Source organism: Oryctolagus cuniculus, chromosome 2 (assembly GCF_964237555.1).
Source record: "Oryctolagus cuniculus chromosome 2, mOryCun1.1, whole genome shotgun sequence".
NCBI lineage: Eukaryota > Metazoa > Chordata > Mammalia > Lagomorpha > Leporidae > Oryctolagus > Oryctolagus cuniculus.
Window position 1 is genome coordinate 110,555,212 of NC_091433.1, and position 20,575 is coordinate 110,575,786.

At 40.7% G+C, this 20,575-nt stretch overlaps 1 protein-coding gene across 3 annotated transcripts in view; it reads left to right on the plus strand.

The window, feature by feature from the left end:
- TMEM131 (transmembrane protein 131) overlaps positions 1-20,575 on the plus strand; it is a 169,090-nt gene that overhangs the window by 109,373 nt on the left and 39,142 nt on the right. For all 3 annotated transcript variants that reach the window (XM_017339810.3, XM_002710001.5, XM_051835664.2), the window contains exons 12-25: positions 3,011-3,119; positions 6,346-6,454; positions 7,290-7,443; positions 7,549-7,719; positions 9,501-9,611; positions 9,704-9,838; positions 11,007-11,111; positions 12,746-12,832; positions 16,456-16,608; positions 16,709-16,784; positions 16,959-17,076; positions 18,993-19,131; positions 19,230-19,339; positions 19,774-19,840. In XM_017339810.3, the coding sequence (XP_017195299.2) occupies positions 3,011-3,119; positions 6,346-6,454; positions 7,290-7,443; positions 7,549-7,719; positions 9,501-9,611; positions 9,704-9,838; positions 11,007-11,111; positions 12,746-12,832; positions 16,456-16,608; positions 16,709-16,784; positions 16,959-17,076; positions 18,993-19,131; positions 19,230-19,339; positions 19,774-19,840 (1,644 nt within the window). The remainder of the gene's footprint in view (positions 1-3,010; positions 3,120-6,345; positions 6,455-7,289; positions 7,444-7,548; positions 7,720-9,500; positions 9,612-9,703; positions 9,839-11,006; positions 11,112-12,745; positions 12,833-16,455; positions 16,609-16,708; positions 16,785-16,958; positions 17,077-18,992; positions 19,132-19,229; positions 19,340-19,773; positions 19,841-20,575) is intronic.

A 20,575-nucleotide genomic window follows, 5' to 3' on the forward strand; every position in this document is an offset into this window, starting at 1 on the left:
TAGTGAATGAAGAGTTCAGACCACTTGTATTATACATGAGTTGTTAATTGAATATTTGTTTACCATTAATATAACATTTTAAGGTAATAATGTAAAATTTTCCTCTGGTAAAGAGAATCTTAAAATGGTGTCTGTCATATAGGAAAAACATTTTTTCCATCAGTGTTCTCAGCTCTCCCTACTTGCAGAGACTGTATTTTAACAAATCCCGTGGCTTACCTGTTTCTGGCATGGTACTGTACAGGCTGGTCATACTGGAAAAGCGCCGTGTGGCTGTACTGATGAACTGCCACTTCCAGTGTGTGAGCGTGCTGGGAACTGGTCCAGCACAGTAGAGCAAGTGAAGGAATCCGGGGCCATATTTGTGAAAGTCCTCTGCAAACTGCAAAGCTTTGTAAGATTGTGTCTCTAACGAATTGTGACTTCAAGATAAAAGTGACAAGAAAAAAATACCATCGTTAACTGAATCACAAAATTGTGTGATTAGGTGGGATCTCAGAAAACATCTAATTCAGACCCCTAAGATTTTTTTTTTAAACAGGTGAGGCAAATCAGCCTGAATGCATAGCTGGCAAGTTTTTTCAACTCACACTTGTAGTTCAGTAGTCATAAACTGATTGCCCTTGGATTGCTCCTTTTCTGTGGGAAAAGGATTAGTATGGTGGTATAGTGTAATGAAGCTTTCTCCAATTTGTAGTTTGTCTTAAAGGTCAAAGTGCTTTGTTTTATTTTTAAAGACACATATACATACACACAGGCATAGTCCCATCACAGATAAAGAGATTGGTATTTTCAGTGATTGCTAATAGCAGCTTTCATTGATAAGTAAAGCCGAGATGAGCAGATCATTCACCTCCAGCCCCAGCTGAAGAACCAGAAGCAAATGGGTCAAATGGGTTGCAGCATAGTGGGTTAAGCTGCTGTTTCTGGCTCTGGCATCCCATATTGGAGCGCCGGCTGCAGTCCCAGGTGCTCTTCTCGCCATCCAGCTTCTGGCTAATGTGCCTGGGAAGGTAGCAGAAGGTGGCCCATGGACTTGTGTCCCTACCACCCATGTGCGAGACCAGGATGGAATTCCTGGCTTTGGCCTGCCCCAGACACGACTATTGTAGCCATTTGGGAAGTGAACCAGCAGATTAAGGAGCTCTGTCTCTCTGAGTCTCCCCCTCTCTCTGTCACTATGCCTTTCAAATAAATAACTCGTTAAAAAAAAAAAAAAGTTCAAGTCTGCTCAAAGAAAAAGATTAAAAAGTTAAAATGCCGAGAGCTAAGGCTAATTAAGATTTCCTGCACAGAAAACTGTTGGCCTACCCGTAGGCCATCATGCCAGGCCCTGTAACAACTTGCTAATAGCTCAGGACTAATCCACAATGCAAAGGAAGATGCTCTAGCAGCACCTGTAAACATTCTGATATGCTAGATCCACTCAGTTCCCTGGGAGCACAGACAGCAAAGCTACAGGAACAGTTGTTTTTCTTCACACTCTTTCAAAATGCTTCTTGTACCTCCAGGGAACTGCTGTCGTGTGTTGAATGTAGGCAGATTTCTCCTTTACAACTGAGCTAAAGCTGCAGGGTACCGGGGAAAGAATCTGCTGACATGCTGGATCTGACCTGTTGACAAGCAGCTCTTCTCTAAGAGAAATGACAAGCTGTTTGATAAGCCCCCGAAAATTCACTGGGTCCCTCCAGGAGGGTGTTCACTGCAAGGTCAAGAGTCAGAAATGATGAAGGAAAGTTTTTGTTCAAGATTTGTGTACAGTACCACTGTTTTGTGAATGTGTATTTGTAGAATAGGATGTCAAGTGAAAGTCTGGAGCGAATGAGGAAGCCAGTGTTTAGTCTGGTGTTTTGATGCCTCGCTGTTGAAGCATCACTCAGTATCACTAGGCTCTCTTCTTTAGTAATGGGGAAGGAAGTTCCCATTGAAAGTGCTCTGTGTCAGTGAGGATAATCAAAAAGAACTGGGCCTTAAATATGCCTGTTTGATGAGCATACTGTAAAGGTGTCAGCTATTACTGTTGTGTGTTGCTTTAGGTTTGTCTGTTTTAATAGAAACATCTGATTCAGTTAAGTCTAAAGCATTCTGACATCTTCCAAGGTAAACATCCTTGCAGTCTGCCTCACTGCTGAGCCCCATAGCTAGGAGGATAGCCCTGCTCCCTGTCAGCAGCATATCCCACTAGCACAACCAGATCCAAGCGAGGAAGAGAAGATGCCATTTCAAGTGGAATCTAAAACGCCTTTGGCACTGGTGTCAGGTTCATAATCGTTGTTCACCTTCAGATAGTGTGGATGTTGCATTTAGTGTTGTGGATTTTGTTAAGTGGGACCCTATCGTAAGTTACCTTCTCTGACATATGAATTGATTGTTCATTTAGAAAATAAATACCTTTTGTTAACATTTTATATACTTGTACCCAGTGTATTAAATATGTTTTTAGATTTTTTTAAAAAACATTTATTTATTTGAAAGGCAAAGTTAAAGAGGGAGAGAGAGAGAGAAAGAGAGAGAGAGAGGGAGGGATCTTCCATCTGCCAATTCACTCCCCAGAAGGCCTCAGCAGTCAGGGCTGGGCCAGGCCAAAGTTGGGAGCTTTATCCAGGTCTCCTACATGGACACAGGAGCCCAGGTACTTGGGCCGTCTTCCACTGCTTTCCCAGGCACGTTAGCAGGGAGCTGGATTGGAAGTGAAACAGCCAGGACATGAACCAGTACCCATGTGGGATGCTGGTGTCACAAGTGGCAGTTTAACCCACTACACCACAACACTGGGGCCTGTTTTTAGTTTCATACAGTTACTTATCTCTCATACTGTGTTACCCTTGGGTCATCATTTTCCTTCATACTCTTTGGAAATTACTTTGAAGTGTTGCCAGTTTGGTCCATTCCATTTAAAGGGACCACGTAAGAAAAATTTGCCAAATTTTGATTCTGCTTTACTTTTCTAGTGACTAAACCATTAAGCCAAAATAATGCCATTTATGTATTATTTTTTTCCTCCATGCAGAGTGTTCGACCTACACCTCAAAATGATGCTATAACAGTATACTTTAAACCAATTACGTTAAAAGCTTCTGAAAGTAAATATACTAAGGTTGCAAGCATTAGTTTTGATGGTAAGTATTTGCCTTTGTCCTCTTTGATACAGTGGTATTACCGTAATAAACAGGAAAGCATCTGTGTTGTCATCTCTCTTTGGTAATCCAGACTACTTCATAGTCAGATTTTACATTACTGCTTAGGTCGATTTATTTTTTTCCTGTGAGCCATCATGGACTCTTACTGATTGATACATAAAAGAAAATATCATTGCTTCATAAATCTAAGCTAGTATTAGCAAGTACATTAGGTTTGAAATATCTTTAATCTGGGCTAACCCTTTCACATGTGTCAATTGCAATTTGCCTTAATTATGAAGTCATTGATTTTTGTAATTATATTGCATTTAAATTTCAGAAGCATGTCTGAATTTGAAAGCAAAAATATTTTGTAACATTTTTATATATTGGCTTTTATGAGCAAGGCAGATAGTCCTACTTAAATAAAAGCCTTTATGATAGAATTGTCAAATTAGGTGTTAACTTCAAACATGTATAATAACTGTTTTGTCATTTAAACTGTTAACTGCACCCAAACATTTTTATAGTATGTTTTATTCAGTTTTGCCTACTTTAATAGAAATTTATTGTTACAAAATGTTTTAAATAGTGATTTACTGTCTCCTGAAAATATAAACAGGGCTTTTCTCATAGGGGTCATGCAAGGGAGGAGCTGTAGAGTTGACTCTGGCACCATGGCAACACCACCCAGGCTCAGAGTCCACAGCTCGGCTCCTCACAGGCTGAGGGTTGACTGGGGAGTTGGGGCTGGGACATCGAGAGCATCTGGGCCTGCTCCTCACTGTAAGAGGCTTGGTAGGCCCTCAGGCACCTGCCAGGCAAAGGCGGACTCCCCGCGGACTCAGCTAGAACTCCCCAGGAATCAGCATTAAGCAGGCGGCATAGTATCCTAATAGAGTTGTCAGGAAGTAGAATTATAGACGGTGTAGCTGCCACAGTTCTTTCCCAATCTGCAGAAAATTGTCTTCTGTGTCACTGAGAGATCATCTTTGTGCAAACCACCCCCTCCCTCGCCCCGTGTGTGCCTCAGCAGAGGGGAGCAGCCAGGGCCCCGCTTGGAGCGTTGGCCACCGTGTTGCAGGTCGTCCCCTACCCCGAAAGGATGAGCGGCTCCTCTTCTGCTCCTGTGCAGACTGTTCAGCAAGGCTCTCCCGCCCTCGGATACATGCAGTGCGTTAGTGTCTGCTTGAGATCATAGGATGTTTCTAGAAGAAATTACGTAAAGTTAAATACAAAGGCATAAAGGAAGTATCTTTATAAAAACGAACGGCTGCATTTCTCAAGTGGTTTTTACCTGCTTACAGCTTTATTTATTCATTTATTTATTTGAAAGTCAGAGTTAGAGGGAGAGGTGGAGAGAGGAATCTTCTATCCAGTCGTTCACTGTCCGGATGGCTGCAGTGGCGAGGGCTGGGCCAGGCTGCAGCCAGGAACTTAAAGGTGGCAGGGGCCCAAGCAGTTGGGCCATCTTCTAATTATTCAGGCCATTAGCAGGGAGCTGGATCAGAAGTGGAGCAGTCAAAAGTGGTTTTTAATCAAAGAGAAGCCTGTCTACCTTCCACTTCTCCTGTCAGCCCTCTGGGTCCCTACACAGAACATGTCCCTGAGATCGCTGTGGGAGCCAGGAAGTATCTTTATCTTGTAATGTTTTCAGAATGTACTTGATTTAAACTCCATGCTGTTCACCTGTCAAGCATCTTTCTCATCAAAACTCACTACTCTTCATGATTTTTAACTGAATTTTCTTGAGATTTTTCACCACTTCATTTACTAAAATATAACTTAATATGATACCATGAAATGCCTAAATTATGGCACTTGGAATCACCCTTACAGCAAAACAAATAGAGAAAATTTGAAAGTATCCAGGAATGGCTAACTAGCATGCACAGAAAAATATCAGGGTAAATGGGAATTTAAAAACCTGAAGTCATCATGTGTACTGGTAGCAGTCTGCTACTAGATGTCATATTAGTTCTTTGTTCTGGTTTCATCCTGAAGTTAGGTACCACACATTTGCCTAAATCAGATTTAGATTATTCCCATAAGTGGGAGTGTGCCTGAAGTACTTCCTTTTTTCTTTCTTTCTTTTTTTTTTTTTTTTTTTTTTTTTTTTTTTTTTACAGGCAGAGTTAAACAGTGAGAGACAGAGAGAGAAAGGTCTTCCTTAAGTTGGTTCACCCCCAAATGGCTGCTACGGCCGGCACACCGTGCTGATCCGAAGCCAGGAGCCAGGTGCTTCCTCCTGGTCTCCCATGCAGGTGCAGGGCCCAAGCACTTGGGCCATCCTCCACTGCCTTCCCGGGCCACAGCAGAGAGCTGGACTGGAAGAGGAGCAACCAGGACAGAATCTAGCACCCCAACCAGGACTAGAACCCAGGGTGGCAGCGCCACAGGCGAAGGATTAGCCTAGTGAGCTGCAGTGCCAGCCCTGAAGTACTTTCAAGGGATAAATCGTTTCCTTATTTCCTTTGAAAGGAGCATCTGACAAATAACCAGATTGGATCTGCAGACTCAATTTCTGTAATTCCAGATGGAATTATTCAAAACTGCTGCAGAATCTAAAGGTTTTGCCTCATTGATGAGGGCTACATAATGCAGTGGCAGAAGGGGATTTGTCTCCTCTTAGACTCCGTATGCTCTCAGGGTTGCCTCAGTATGGGAAGTCAGAGCTCATAACTCTTGCTTTTTTTTTCTTGCATGATGCTACTTTATCAGTATTGCTAGCAAGACTGGTCTGACAAGGAATGTGACTTTTTTCTCAGTAAAACTAGAAACCAGTGGTTCTCAATGAGCAACAGTCTTGCCTCTCGGGGGATATTTGGAGGGATACTAATGACATCTAGCAGACCCTGGGTGCCGATACACTTCCCGCAAATTCACAGGACAGCCTCCCACAACCAAGAATTCATCTGGCCCCAAATGGTAGTACCGCAGAGATGGAGTAGCTCCTGTTGTAACAAGACCAGAGCTGTGGCTGCCCTTAGAGAGGTGGCTTGGAGCGTGGTGTTCCTCCCGAGTGTGTTCGCTCGCTATTCCTCGTCTGTTCATCCCATTTTTTCCGTTTGTATGAGAAGCGTATTATTTTGAAACTGTATGAAAGTAGACTGTTTACCACCTTGAAAGCTTGAATTCATGTAGAGTTTTTTGCCAGTCAACATAAAAGTCACACATATTCTTTGGTAGTAAAAACTGACAGATGATTTTTCATATTTGCTTGCAGCATCCAGGGCAAAAAAGCCCTCCCAGTTTTCTGGGAAGATAACTGTTAAAGCGAAAGAAAAGAGTTATTCTAAGCTGGAAATACCTTATCAAGCAGAAGTCCTAGATGGGTGAGTTTCTTTTTAAAATAAGCTTTTTAAGTTTTTGGTTTTAAATTCTGTTTTTAATTATTAACAATTAAATAAAAATTTAATACAATGTAAATGTTATTTAATATTTATTTAATTCTAAATAACTGTGGCAACAATAGTAGCCAAATTCACATAAACTCAGCGGGATTAGTGATGAAAAGAAAACCTGAACTACCTAGGAGATCCACCTTTATTTTGTTTATTTCTTACTTTAAAGAGATAAGTGGATGGTATGATTTTGGTTTAAATGAACTTAATGATTCACAAATGAATCTGATTTTTTAAATATTTACATCACTTGAACCATTTCCTTTTTGTTGTTCCTTTTGCAACATATAAGTGTTTGTGGCTTGTTACTGTTTTGTCACTTGAAATGGAATCTTTTATATTCCTTTATAAACTTATGAACACTTAGAGAATTGTATCTCTTTATTAACGGGCAGTAACATGCAGGTCATTTTCTAGTGAGTCTTTAACCAGTGATAGTTTAATATTCAATTTGGTAGATGTTTATTTTAAGAAAACTGGTTGCAAGTCAGTGATAAACATGATTTGTTTGTAAGTAAGGGGTTTTTTTTTGTTGATACATTCTTGATTCTAATTGTTTGATTATATATAATTCATTAGAAAATAGTCCTTTATATTTCAATATTTTATAAGCTAAATTTTGTTTTAAACCATGTAGTCAATCATAAAAATATTATAGTTTTAATTCTCTAAGTCTTTAGTGCTAGAAACAATTACTACTCATAACAAAAGAATTTAGATGTTAGATTAACATATGGAAATAAAAATCATTTTTTTTTCCAAATAGTTACTTGGGATTTGATCACGCCGCAACACTGTTTCACATCCGAGATAGTCCTGCGGATCCTGTGGAGAGGCCAATTTACCTGACCAATACTTTCAGCTTTGCCATCCTCATTCATGACGTGTTGCTGCCAGAAGAAGCCAAAGCAATGTTTAAAGTAAGTCCAGGACCCCTTGTGCTTCTTATTTATCTGATCTACCAACTAGATGATGCTAATGTGTTTTTTTTTTTCTTTCTCTCTCTCTCTTCCATCATTTCCTAGGTTCACAACTTCAGCAAACCAGTCTTAATTCTCCCTAACGAATCGGGATATATTTTTACCCTGTTTTTTATGCCATCCACATCATCCATGCACATAGATAACAACATTTTACTTATTACCAATGCTTCTAAATTTCATTTACCTGTGCGGGTATACACAGGCTTTTTAGATGTAAGTATGTTATCTACCTTTTTCTTTTTAAAGACTATTTATTTATTTGAAAGGCAGAGTAACAGAGAGGCAGAGAGAGAGAAGTCTTCCATCTGCTAGTTCACTCCCCAAATGGCTGCAGTAGCTGGTGCTGAGCCGATCAGGAGCTAAAGAGCTTCTTCCAGGTCTCCCTCAAGGGTGCAAGGGCGCAAGCACTTGGGCCATCTTCCACTGCTCTCCCAGGCCATAACAAAGAGCTGGATCAGAAGAGGACTCAAATTGGCGCTCATATGGGATGCCAGCACTGCAGGTGGTAGCTTTACCCACTACACCACAGCGCCGGCCCGTTATCTACCTCTAAAATTTAAACTCCCTGTCCATCTTTTGTGTGTTCAGATAGTAGGCAATCAAGGTGCATACTCTTGTTTTGCCATTATCTGTGCTCTACAAGTTGATCTAACTCCTTCCTTGTCAGTGCTTCCAAGAAACAGTAGTTTTCCCGCAGGATACATTCCAAAGCCCCCAGTGAATGCCTAGATTCAAGGGTAATCCCAAACCCCATTCATCCCTCAGCATCTGCACGAGATTCGTTCCAGGACCCCCTCTTGAAATACCATAAGCATGATGCTCAAGTCTCTTAAATAAAATGAGGGAGTGTTTGCATATAACCCACACACATCCTCTTGCCTATAATAACTCATCCTTAAATTACATACAATACCTAATACAATGTAAATGTTATGTGATTAATTGTTATTTAACTGTTATGTTGTAACATTTGGAAAATAATGATGGGGAGAAAGTCTGTACATGTTCTGTATGGACAGACACAATTTTTTTTCCAGTTATTTTTTATATGTGGTCCTATAAACTGTAAACATCAGATAGAATCTTAGAACTGGAGGGGTCTTCAGTATTACCCCCTCCTTCACTTACTTTGTTTAAGTGATTACATATTTGTAATCATTCACGATGTTAATTGAAATTCCAGGCTTTTTGCCTAATCCTCCTAGGCTCCATGCACCCTCTCCTTGTTCTTTAGCTTCCTGCTTCTTTTAGCTACTTAATAGAGGCCATGGCTGTTTTCATATCTGATTGGTTCAAACTGATTTTGTTTGTATGGAGTTCTCAACTATATATGTGTGGCTACATATGAAAGTATTACATGAAGTTCATGGGAAATGGTTTTAAAACACAAATTTAGGGGCTGATGCTGTGATGCAACAGGTTAAAGCCCAAGCTTGCAGTGCCAGCATTTCATATTGGCGCTAGTTCAAGTCCTGGCTGCTCCTCTTCCAATCCAGCTCTCTGCTCTGGCCTGGGAAAGCAGTGGAAGATGGTCCAAGTGCTTGGGCCCCTGAACCCACATGGGAGACCCCAAAGAAGCTCCTGGCTTCAGTCGGCTCAGCTCCCACCATTGCGACCATTTGGGGAGTGAACCAGCCGACAGAAGACTCGCTCTCGCTCTCGTTCTCTCCCTTCCTCCCCAGCCCCCGCCTCTACTTCTCTCTCTCTCTCTCTCTGTCTTCAAAATTAACAAACAGAAAAGAGAAATTTATCTGGTACAGAAAAAGTTTTATATCCATACATAATTATTTTCATAACATGCCTCTTTCATGATTTTTGTATGCATGGATTTCAAAAAATTTTTGCATTGAAATAAAATCTTTTAATTAATTTTCCATGAACCTTCTGAAGTATTCTCATAACCATATATACATAAAATACAGAAACTATTTTATCTTTAACGTTCTATTACATAAATATTTTATATTTAATCTAGTTCTTTTATATCTTCCCAGTACTTTGTATTGCCCCCCAAAATAGAGGAACGTTTCATAGATTTTGGAGTACTGAGTGCTACAGAAGCAAGTAATATTTTATTTGCAATTATAAACAGCAATCCAATTGAGGTAAAAAAAAATCTGTTTTTATTCTAAATCACATTTAAATATTTTATGTTTGTGTTGTGGTAATCACTTTCTTCTATTTCTCTTTTTTTAAGTTGGCTATAAAAAGTTGGCATATCATAGGAGATGGTTTATCAATAGAACTTGTAGCTACCGAAAAAGGCAATAGAACTACAATAATTTCAAACCTTCCAGAATTGGAAAAATCCTCTCTATCAGACCAATCATCAGTAAGTAGACTTTCTTACTATTTCCTTATACTAAGATGAATGTCTACACTGCAAATAAGAGACCATTGCTGTGTTGCATTCCTCAGCCCATAGTTTTATGTGATTCATGATCGCATGGATATTTGGTATTGAAGAGACCTTACTGGTAATCTGCTCAGTCCCTCCTTTTGAAGGCACTGAAACCCAGAAGGTTCATTAAGTTCAACCTTGGCATAAAAAGTTCTGTAGTGAGCACAATTTAAATTATCTTTTGTCACAAAAGTGCATTACAGGAGAAATTCTGGAGATCCTACACCAACCCTGTGTACATTGAGTTTATTGGGGGGAAGAAAAAACAAAGAACAGATAGCCTTAAGCATTGGTAGAAAGCATTTTCAATTGTATAATGATATTTCTGGCCAGTTTTCGGTACTGATTAAAAAAAAGTATCAATGAGGCAAACATTGTTTTTGATCCCTATATGAATCTGCCCATGTGCTTTTACTCTGTCTCCTAAACACATGCAGTTGCTCTTAAGGGTGCAAGAGAAGACAAATGCATCTCTTCTTGGCCCTTACCGCTACTGAGACAGGAACTCAGAATTTAAGCCTATTGAGAAAAGAAGTAGTGGAATCAGCTTCTGCAGGTAGGGGCGTCACATATCTCATCTGCAGGTTAGGACAGAACTCAGAAAGGAAAAGCACATGTCCTCATGCACAGGTTACTGGCTGTATTAGCCCATGGAACACCATAGATGTGCTGCTTTGATAATGTCCCAGTCCCAGCTGCCAGGAAGACGTGACTGTTCATATTCCAGAGCTACATTCAGAACCTGAAGCAGACCCAATTGTGTGTGCACTTGTGCCCCACGTGTCGCTCACTCCCTAACCCCCAGACAAGGCTGTGGGTGATTAGTACCTCTGCTGGCCGGAGGACCACACTCCTCCCAGCATGCAGCTGGGACTCTGACTGTTCTTCCTTGAACCAGCTTTCTCAGAGGTGGCCCAGGCAGTCAGTGTGGCAGCTGAATGTCAAGGAGTGGGCACTCTTGAGATATTTATACATGATGATGTTGTAACTCTGGGTGTTGGAGTTGTATGTTAGGAGGTAAGAGTTTATCTATAGCCGTCTTTCATTTTAATAAGAAACTGCAACTAACAAGACTAATGAATGATGTCATTTCATACAGGTAATATTAGCTTCAGGCTATTTTGCAGTGTTCAGAGTCAAACTTACTGCAAAAAAACTAGAAGGGATCCATGATGGAGCCATACAGATAACAACAGACTATGAGGTAAGGACTTTATGGGGATTCTTGTATGTGGGGTTTTTTCTAAGTAGAAACAGAAAGCTTACGTTTACTCATAAAGTGATAATTTATCAGTTTCATACCTTAAAAACTGAGCTTTTGCAAATAGTTCACAGAAGATTGATGCTCCCTAGCTCTTAGATTTCTGATAAAACACAAACCTCATAACTAAAAAAAAAAACAACTTCAGAAAAATGCCATTAGCACATTCAGAACTGCTCTGTTAGAAACGTGCTTACAGCTGGTCATGGCCTTACACAGGCTGCCTGATTTCCTGGCTTGCATGTCTCTGATTGTCAACGCGATCATAAATACACTCTTTTGTAACATTTCTAAAAAGGAGAGTAAAATCAGGAAACCACGTCTTGATTTGAGTTTTTAGGTTTGTGTTTATGTGAGTCATTCATGTCAGAGGTCAGAAAAGATGATTAAGCTTGCTCAAGACTGTCTGGGGTTAGTGCTGCATGCAGTAAAACTTTAAATAGATATATTTTTGCCAAATGTAAATATTTTTAATATTTAAAAGTCAAGCACTGCTAAATTCAACAAAATATTACCCTATCTTCATCCATGTTTTGAGCACATGCAATCCTCACATAAAAAAAATCTAATTGCAAAATAAATAGAACTGGTCAGGGGCCAGCATTGTGGCTCAGTGGGTTAAACCACCACCTGCCGTGCTGGCATCCCATGGGAGGATCGGTTTGAGTCCCAGCTGCTCTACTTCTTGTCCAGCTCTCTGCTAATATGCCTAGGAAAACAATGGAAGATGGCACAGTGCTTGGGCCCCTGCCACCCACATGGGCAATCCAGATGGAGTTCCAGACTCCTGGTTTCGGGCTGGCACAGCCCTGGTTGTTAGAACCGTTTGAGGAGTGAACCGTACTATGAAAGATCTCCCTCTCTCCCTCCCTCCCTCTCTCTCTCTCTCTCTATATATATATATACACACACACACATATACACTCTATATATATACATATATACACATATGTGTCTATGTATATTTGCCTTTCAAATGAATAAGTAGATCTTTATTTAACAGAATTGGTCTCTTAATAATAAGTTACTTGTTGGGAGAATGTCAAATTAATTTCCTCCAAGTACAGAATTTCAGAATTAAGAAAAGATTTTAATATGGATAAAAATAAGAGAAAATATTCTAAGGAAGTATCTTTGTGAGTTACTAATGATGTGTGATTTGGGATTCTGACACTAAATATTTGACTCATTTTTAAATGAAATTAAAGTCTGTTTCTGTATGCAAACAATAGAGAACTGACCGTATAACTCTAGAAAATGAATTTTCCATCCCTTGTTCTAACAGTATAATTTGACTTTCCTTTTAAATCCTTGTAGTTTGAAAATTCTGTCTTTGCTGCTTCCCCATTGTTTAGTCTTACTTCCCTGTTTTTATTGGGTAATTGAGAAGGCACTGCAGTTTATTATATTTCATTCCATTTTATGGAGTACATTGGACAAATTAAAAGCATCTATGGTTGAATTTATTATTGGTTTTGAGTTGATTCTTGCTAGCAGAAGTCCCAAAGTGAATTTTTTAATCCCAAAAAGTAATGCAGTAATCGTCATTTCATGGTGTCTGCTGCTTCCCTCCACAGATCCTGACAATCCCTGTGAAGGCTGTGATCGCCGTGGGTTCCCTGACCTGCTTCCCTAAGCACATGGTTCTTCCTCCTTGTTTTCCAGTAAGACAGTTCATTTCTAGATTTATTTTTTTCTTTCTTTTTCCTATTGCTTTTACTGCTGTCTTTCTAGAATTAAGTGGTAAAGTCAGTTATTCTTTATTGTTTATTATAAGATAAGACATTCCAATGTTTTAGAAGAAGTAAAGAAGAATAAGACATAATACAGGCCAGCACCGCAGCTCACTAGGCTAATCTTCCGCCTGAGACGCCAGCACCCCGGGTTCTAGTCCCGGTCGGGGTGCCAGTTCTGTCCCGGTCGCTCCTCTTCCTGTCCAGCTCTCTGCTGTGGCCCGGGAGTGCAGTGGAGGATGGCCCAAGTGCTTGGGCCCTGCACCCCATGGGAGACCAGGAGAAGTACCTGGCTCCTGGCTTCAGATCAGCGCGGTGGGCCGGCCGCAGCGCACCGGCCACAGTGGCCATTGGAGGGTGAACCAACAGTAAAGGAAGACCTTTCTCTCTGTCTTTCTCTCACACTGTCCACTCTGCCTGTCAAAAATAATAATAATAATAATAAAATTTAAAAAAAAGACATAATACAGTCTCTTCCCTCAGAAAGTTTTCTGTCTAGGGACAGGCATTTAGCGTAGCAGTTGAGATACTCACATTCCACATTGGAGTACCTGAGTTTGATACCTGGCTCCATATCCTGACTCTAGCTTCCTGCTAATGCACACCCTCAGAGACAGTAGTGGGTCCCTGCCACCCACAGTAACTGTGTGTGTTTGTAACATGAAGTTGGCTATGAGAAACATACACCTTATTTCTGACCTCTTCATTTAAGGACTGAATTGGTATCTTTTCAATTACTTTGTAATTTAAATATGGCTAAAAAAATTTTAAACCCAGTGCTAGATCATTGAGCCCAAGGACGTCTGAAGGTTTCTGGGCCCCTCTAGACAATAGTAGTTGTTTCATATGTGGTCCTGGAGTACTTTGGAAATTACTGCTTGTAGCAGACCTCAGATTGTGCCCTACATATTTCCTTACAGATTGACCTCCGCACTGACGCTGCAATCCTTTAGAAAGGGGTTGAGGGATCTTCTCTCCCCGGTGGCCGTCATCTAGGAGAGGAGAGGAACAAAGCGGTAGAGGAGGAGCACAGGGAAGAGTCGGCTCATACATTTGCAATGTGCTTAAGTGTTCTGAAGAGGGCCCACAGATTGAAGCAAGTCTGGGGCGATGGGGACATAGAGGAGTCAAAACAATGGTCCAGGGTTTGAGCCTGGAGAGCAAGGAGGAAAGCAGTGGAAAATTGGGAAAAGGTAGTGCCTCTACAGGGATGTGGGGCAGCTAATTCAGGACATACTGGGCGAATGTAGATGTATCTGCTGCTCTGTGACAGGAGAAACAGGGTGTTGCAAAATCTTAACGCTGTACATGATAAAAATGAAACTTAAAATTTATCTCGTTAAAATACAAATTCTGAGTTATTAGATGCGGCACATTTAAGTGTTCAGTCTTTAACTCCTTTTTTTTTTTAAGATTTATTTATTTAAGAGGCAGAGTATACAGAGAGGGGGAGAGAGAGAGACGAGTCTTCCATTCACTGGCTCACTCCCTAAGTGGCCACAACGGGCCAAGGCTGAGCCTGGCTGAAGCCAGAAGCCAAGAGCTTCCTCCCAGTCTTCCTACGTGGGTGTAGGGGCCCAAGCACTTGGGCCATCCTCTGCTGCCTTCTCAGGTCATTAACAGGGAGCTGGATTGAACATGAACTGACACCCATATGGGATGCCAGAGTCACAGGTGGGCAGCGTCCTGCCAGGGAGGTGCAACACTGAATGAAGCTCCTGGCTTAGGACTGGTCCACTCCGTTCCAGCCATTTGGATAGTGAGCCAGCAGATAGAAAATTTCTCTCTCTCTCTCTCTCTCTGCAACTCTACCTTTTAAATAAATACATAAATCTTAAAAAAAAAAAAAAAAAAAAGATTGTAGCAGCTACTAGGGGACTGGATATCAAAGGGTTATGGAATGACCAGAGCATTGTGGACTTCTATTCTAGCACTACCAGTGAATGGATTTATGACTTCAAACAGCTCACTTAGACTTCTCTATTCCTTTGCCTCCTCATGTAAAATGTGGACAATCAAAAATACCAATACTTGTAGAATTGTCCAAAAAATTAAATAAGTAATGCGCACAAAAGGCTTAGCATAATTGTTGGCTCATAATCTTTTCCTAGCTCAATAAAAATTAATTTTCGTCCTACACCACAAAGTACTCACGGTTTTAGATTGTGTCCATCATTCTGTAGCCATGTTCTGACATGACATCAGCTCCTTGGGTCTTTAAATGTTCACCTTCCTGTCATTCCACTGTGTACTGAGTTACCAAACTCTTGACACCATTATTCACGCATAAGAACTTAGTTCCTCTGTTTACCCTCTCAGTCAGTGACTCCTAAATGCTCAAATCCTGGAAGGGAGTAGTTCACTTAGAAGACAGCAGATATGTCAGAGTGAGAAGTCCCATGCGTGGAGTAAATGAGAAAGCATTTGTGTTGGTTTTGAACTGCTTCACATTAATTTTTCAGATGTCTTTTAATGGCTTTCAGAACCAGATATCTGCCAGAGTTACAGATCAACTTTGTATAACCAGATTCTGTAAAATCTGTTTATCAGATGGAGAATACTAGAGCTGACAATGATGTCTCAGAATAAACATTTACGTAACATACAGTTTCTTACTTAGTACTTGAATAGAATTACAGAAGGGACGTCTATGTGCACGCCTCTTTTGATTGGCACCGCCGCACGCCTGCGAGGGATGTAGTCCTCACAGGTGCTCGAGCTCGGGTGACTGCCAGAGGCACCACCTGTGCGTGCTGCTCTGGTGCTGTTCCCACTGCGACGGCGTCTGCCTCGTGCTCGGGTGTTCTGTTCTCACAGGGCTGTGAAATGGGGGTGACTATTCTTCCCGTGTACTCTCTTAGCTTCTGCATTTTGAATAGCAGATATTTTAAAGGTTTATCATTTTAGAAATTCCAGGTAGGTTGGGATCATGTGTACAAAAAGATAAGATTCTGTATTCGTCCAAAGGAAAGTAAAAGATTATGATATAGTCTTACAGAGGGTTCTTCATCATTTTCATTTTTATTTAAAATTAGTACCTAGCGAGAGAAGTCATTGGTTATGAAAGTTTAATCTGTTTGCTGTTTTAATAAGATATTTGATAATCCATATTTTTCAAAGATGTCTGACTGCTTTTTGATCACTCAAATGGTACTCTCTTTCACAAAGAAAATACTTTTTTATCGTTTGGGTTTAGATTTTAGAATTTAGTCATTTCAGGGTGCCCTTGCCATAGAATAAGCAAACCTTACTTAACAGACTGAAAAAAAAATTCTGTTTAACTAAACTTATTTTTGTTCGTTCCTTAGTGGCATCTTCAAATGACTCTGTGGACATTTTTACTTCAATTCATTTTCACAACATTGTAAAAATTTATCCTCTTAGTTTTTATATGAGTGCTTTGGGCTCTTGATTTCAAATTTAGAGATTATCAACAGCTGAGAATTCCAGTGTCTTGTGGGCTTTAATTTCCTACAGTATGCTTGTCAGCTCTATATGTGATCTTGAGAAAATTCAGCCATATGCTCATGAGTTTCTTTGTTTCCTTCCTTCAGGGGAAGATAGTTCATCAGAGTTTAAACATCATGAACTCCTTCTCACAGAAGGTGAAGATACAGCAGATCCGATCTCTGTCGGAGGACGTACGGTTTTACTACAAGCGATTGCGGGGTAATAAGGAAGACTTGGAGCCCGGAAAGAAATCAAAGGTTTGGAAATGTTATATTTTTGAATTTCAGTAAATTCCTATTTTGTTATTGTGACCGCCCATGCACGTGGGATTCATGGTTCTCCTGTGCCTCTTTGTAGATTGCAAACATCTATTTTGACCCTGGACTGCAATGTGGGGATCACTGCTATGTTGGCTTGCCTTTTCTGTCCAAGTGTAAGTTATCTTGCTTTCTCTCATGCCTTCCCTCCCACAAATACCCTTTTAATACAAGGTTGCACTTTGTAAAGTCCATCCCGGTCTCTTGGTATAGAAATCACCGGAAGGAGTTTGGTAAGTGGATGTAGATGTAGGGCCAGGTCTGTCATAACATGTGTTTCCTTGTTTTAGCTGAACCCAAAGTACAGCCAGGGGTAGCCATGCAAGAAGATATGTGGGATGCTGACTGGGATTTGCATCAAAGCCTGTTCAAAGCATGGATGGGAATAAAGGAGAGTTCAGGTCATAGGTGAGTGGCTTTGTTTTAAATACCTCAGCTATCTTTCCACATTTGAAACATCTCAGTCGACGTGTTTTCTAAATCTTAACACTAGTCTTATATTAGGTTATTTTAGTTTATATTTATAGCTGAGAAAGTATATCCAAGAAAGTTATTATGAGGCATCCTAACTTGCCATTTTAATTGTATATTGCTCAGAAATATACCCACTACCATTTTTCTCTTTTCTCCAGTGCCTTAGATACTTCCTTAGAGTCAAAGAAACTATTTGAAGTTGTCTTAATGTAGGATGACTGCAGTGTTCACCTTAATCACATCCATTTGCATAAGAAAGAGAGTTTTAATCTACCACTGACCTCTGTGACAGGCAAGGAAACCGTTTTCTAGGTTTATCCCCACCTTAGGAGAACGAGTGTCTATTTGCCCCTTGTGGAAAGAACTCCCCCTCCCTTTCTGAGTGCTGAGCTGGTAGGGGCATGCCAGGCCCGCTGCACATGGGCTGCTCGTGTGTCATGGCAGGTGGGAAATGTGCCAGTGACAAATCAGCACTGCCCTGGGTGCGAAAGCAGAGCGGTATTTGGTAGTATAGAAATCTAATCTTTCCACCTACTTCAGAAAAGAATTTGACTAGAATGATGATGGTGTGACAGCTGATGAAAACTGCGCTTCTCATTTGGCTGATTGGGTAACTGGTGACTGGCTGTGTTAGTCTCCAGACCTTCCAGACCAACACTGGTTGTTGAATCTCAGCAATTGTTACCTGAACTCTGCTGTAAAGTTTTCTCCTTAAAATGGTTAAAACAAGTATAGAGCAGCTTACCCAGATGGACTTGCCAAGCGAGTTCTTATTAAACCTTTGCTTTGTACCACGCGTTTCCACAGTGGACATCATAAAGTACAGGCGAGCTCCGCCTGCCAGTATCCAGTTAGGAGTGAGTGGCTTGAAGTGCTGCCCAAGCTCAACTGCTGGGGAACCTCTTCACCGCCCTCTCCCCACCCCTCACTCCAAGACGCCTGCCTGCCTCCCTCTGTGTGCCTGCATCCCAGTGTGTCTGCCCTGTGCCACCAAGTCCACAGTGAATGTGGCACTTTTCCCTTTGTGTTACCTTGTCAGTGTGTGTGATACAAAGGATTTCTGCTATGGATCTTACAAAACCTGTGCTTACTGATGTTAGAGTATCACAATCCAGTAGTATGAAGACTAAAATAATCTTCAGTGTTTGCTCCCAGGGACCTTGGTCCCTTTTATAATGTTTCCTTGGGGAATGCATTCTGAGTTCCAAACAACTGGCTAATAAACACTCGTCAGTAGGGAAATACTCAGATGAGGTCCTGATTGCTGCTGAAGACTTGGCATGTCTGCTCAAAACCCTTAGGTACTTTGCCTCTTCGACTGATGCCTTCCTTGTATGTGAGGGTGGCTTTTGTTTTTATAGAGGGGAGAAAGGCCATCTGCCAAACAGCACAGCCGCTGCTCTGCTAACTCAGTTGTGACTCTTAGCACCCTTCTCCTGGTCATGTAGGATCCTTTAGGACCTCCATAAGATCCTTTGTTCTTTGTATATGCCTGGGTAAGAGTCCAGGTTTTCTTATTGGGTTTATGCTTTTCAGGGTTTTTCAACATTTAACAGGATTGCAAACTAATGCTACTGAAGCTGTTCATAAGATTTGTCATCCTTTACATATACAGTCCAAAATAATACAGGTGATTAGTGATACATGATTTTGGCAACTCTGTGCCAAAACAGAGACATCTTCACATAGCATTAAAAACAGAGTACAATGAATGTTAGAGCAAATAAACCTGTGGTTTTTTCAGCGTCAGAATAGAATTTCTCAGTTACATAAGCCTTAAGAGAATTTGTTGTGTTCAGAAAATTCAAACATTTCATGTTGATACCGCTACTTATAAATCGTTTTTCTAGACTGAGTGCTATATTTGAAGTCAATACAGACCTTCAGAAAAATATCGTATCCAAAGTTACTGCTGAGCTCTCCTGGCCTTCCATACTCAGCTCTCCCCGGCACTTGAAATTTCCACTGACCAATACCAACTGTTCTTCAGTAAGTATTCAGAGTAATGCTGGTCTTAAGAATCAGTTTGTAAGTTACTGTTGCTTTTTTCTGTAGAAATCTTTTACTTCATGTTTCATTACTTCCAGGAAGAAGAGATTACTTTAGAAAATCCTGCAGATGTGCCTGTCTATGTTCAGTTTACTCCTCTGGCTTTCTATTCCAACCCTTCAGTCTTTGTAGACAAGTTAGTGTCAAGGTAAGCACTGCTTGAGATAATGGTATGTATGGTATCAAATGATCATTCTGCACACTTGAAACTTCAGTGAAGCCAATACAATCATAGATTGAACCTAAAAAGATTCTGGACCTCTCAAGTAGAGAGAAGGTACTGGAGGGCGAAGCTGATGTTATGTTAAGCATCTAGAAAAGCTTTCAATTTAAGGGAAGAAAAATAGTGTGGAACTCCCTCCTGAGTGATTTGAAGAGAGAAAATCAGTGGAGCCTTCCCATTTTTTTTTACTTTAAAAAAGTGAACAATATATTAATTACAAGTTGTGGCCTTTAATTTATTAATCTGATAATATTGATCTCAAAATCTGCCAGAAGACAATTTGAAAATAAAGCACAAATTTAATTCTCTGTTATTATGATGCTGTTTATGAAGGAAATATATGTGCATTTTAATTTTAGGTTTAACTTGAGTAAAGTGGCAAAGATAGATTTGAAAACACTGGAATTCCAAGTCTACAGAAACAGTGTAAGTATTCAGACTTCATACTAAAACAATTATAGAAATGATCAAAACCAACCTGAACGAAACTATTGACTGCCCTGACGTTTGGCTGAAGAGCAAAGTTCCTGGAGAAGTCAGAGCAGTCCAGTGATTATCTTAGAGACAGAGAAGGGTGGGTGAGATTTAGATCAAGGTGAGGCACACTGAACAGAAGGTTCCTGCTTGCGAGCATTTGTAGTCAGCCAGGAAGGTTTATAATCATAGCTACCAGAGGTTGTGAGAGTATACAGGTGAGGTGTATACTAATAAAAAACTTATTTTTATTAGCCATGAAAGTATTAAACTCAGTCTTCTCTCTGGATACTTTCTAACTGTAAACCCCAGGAACCTGACTCACAACTGACTGTATTCCTACTTAGCAGAATAGCGTGCATGACTTTCATTCAACTGGTATTCTTGGGTTCAAAATATATACATAAGCCGGTTGGTTCTAGGAACCAAACTCTTCTCTGTAACCACTGTGCACTGCCTGTCACGCGAGGCGCTGGTGTGGAGTAGGCGTGTCACTCAGGAAGAGCACTGACGCCCCTGCATACTGGCCCAGTCTGTCGACCCCAGGTTCAGCTGGTCCTTACCATCGTAACAGCCGCTAACCAACCTCAGCAAACTCGGTGTCCTGGAGTTCTTGAAACATTGTGCTCTTTCCCATAGCTTTGTGTTTTAACCTGTAAGGCATGCATTCGCCAAACATCTTTTAGA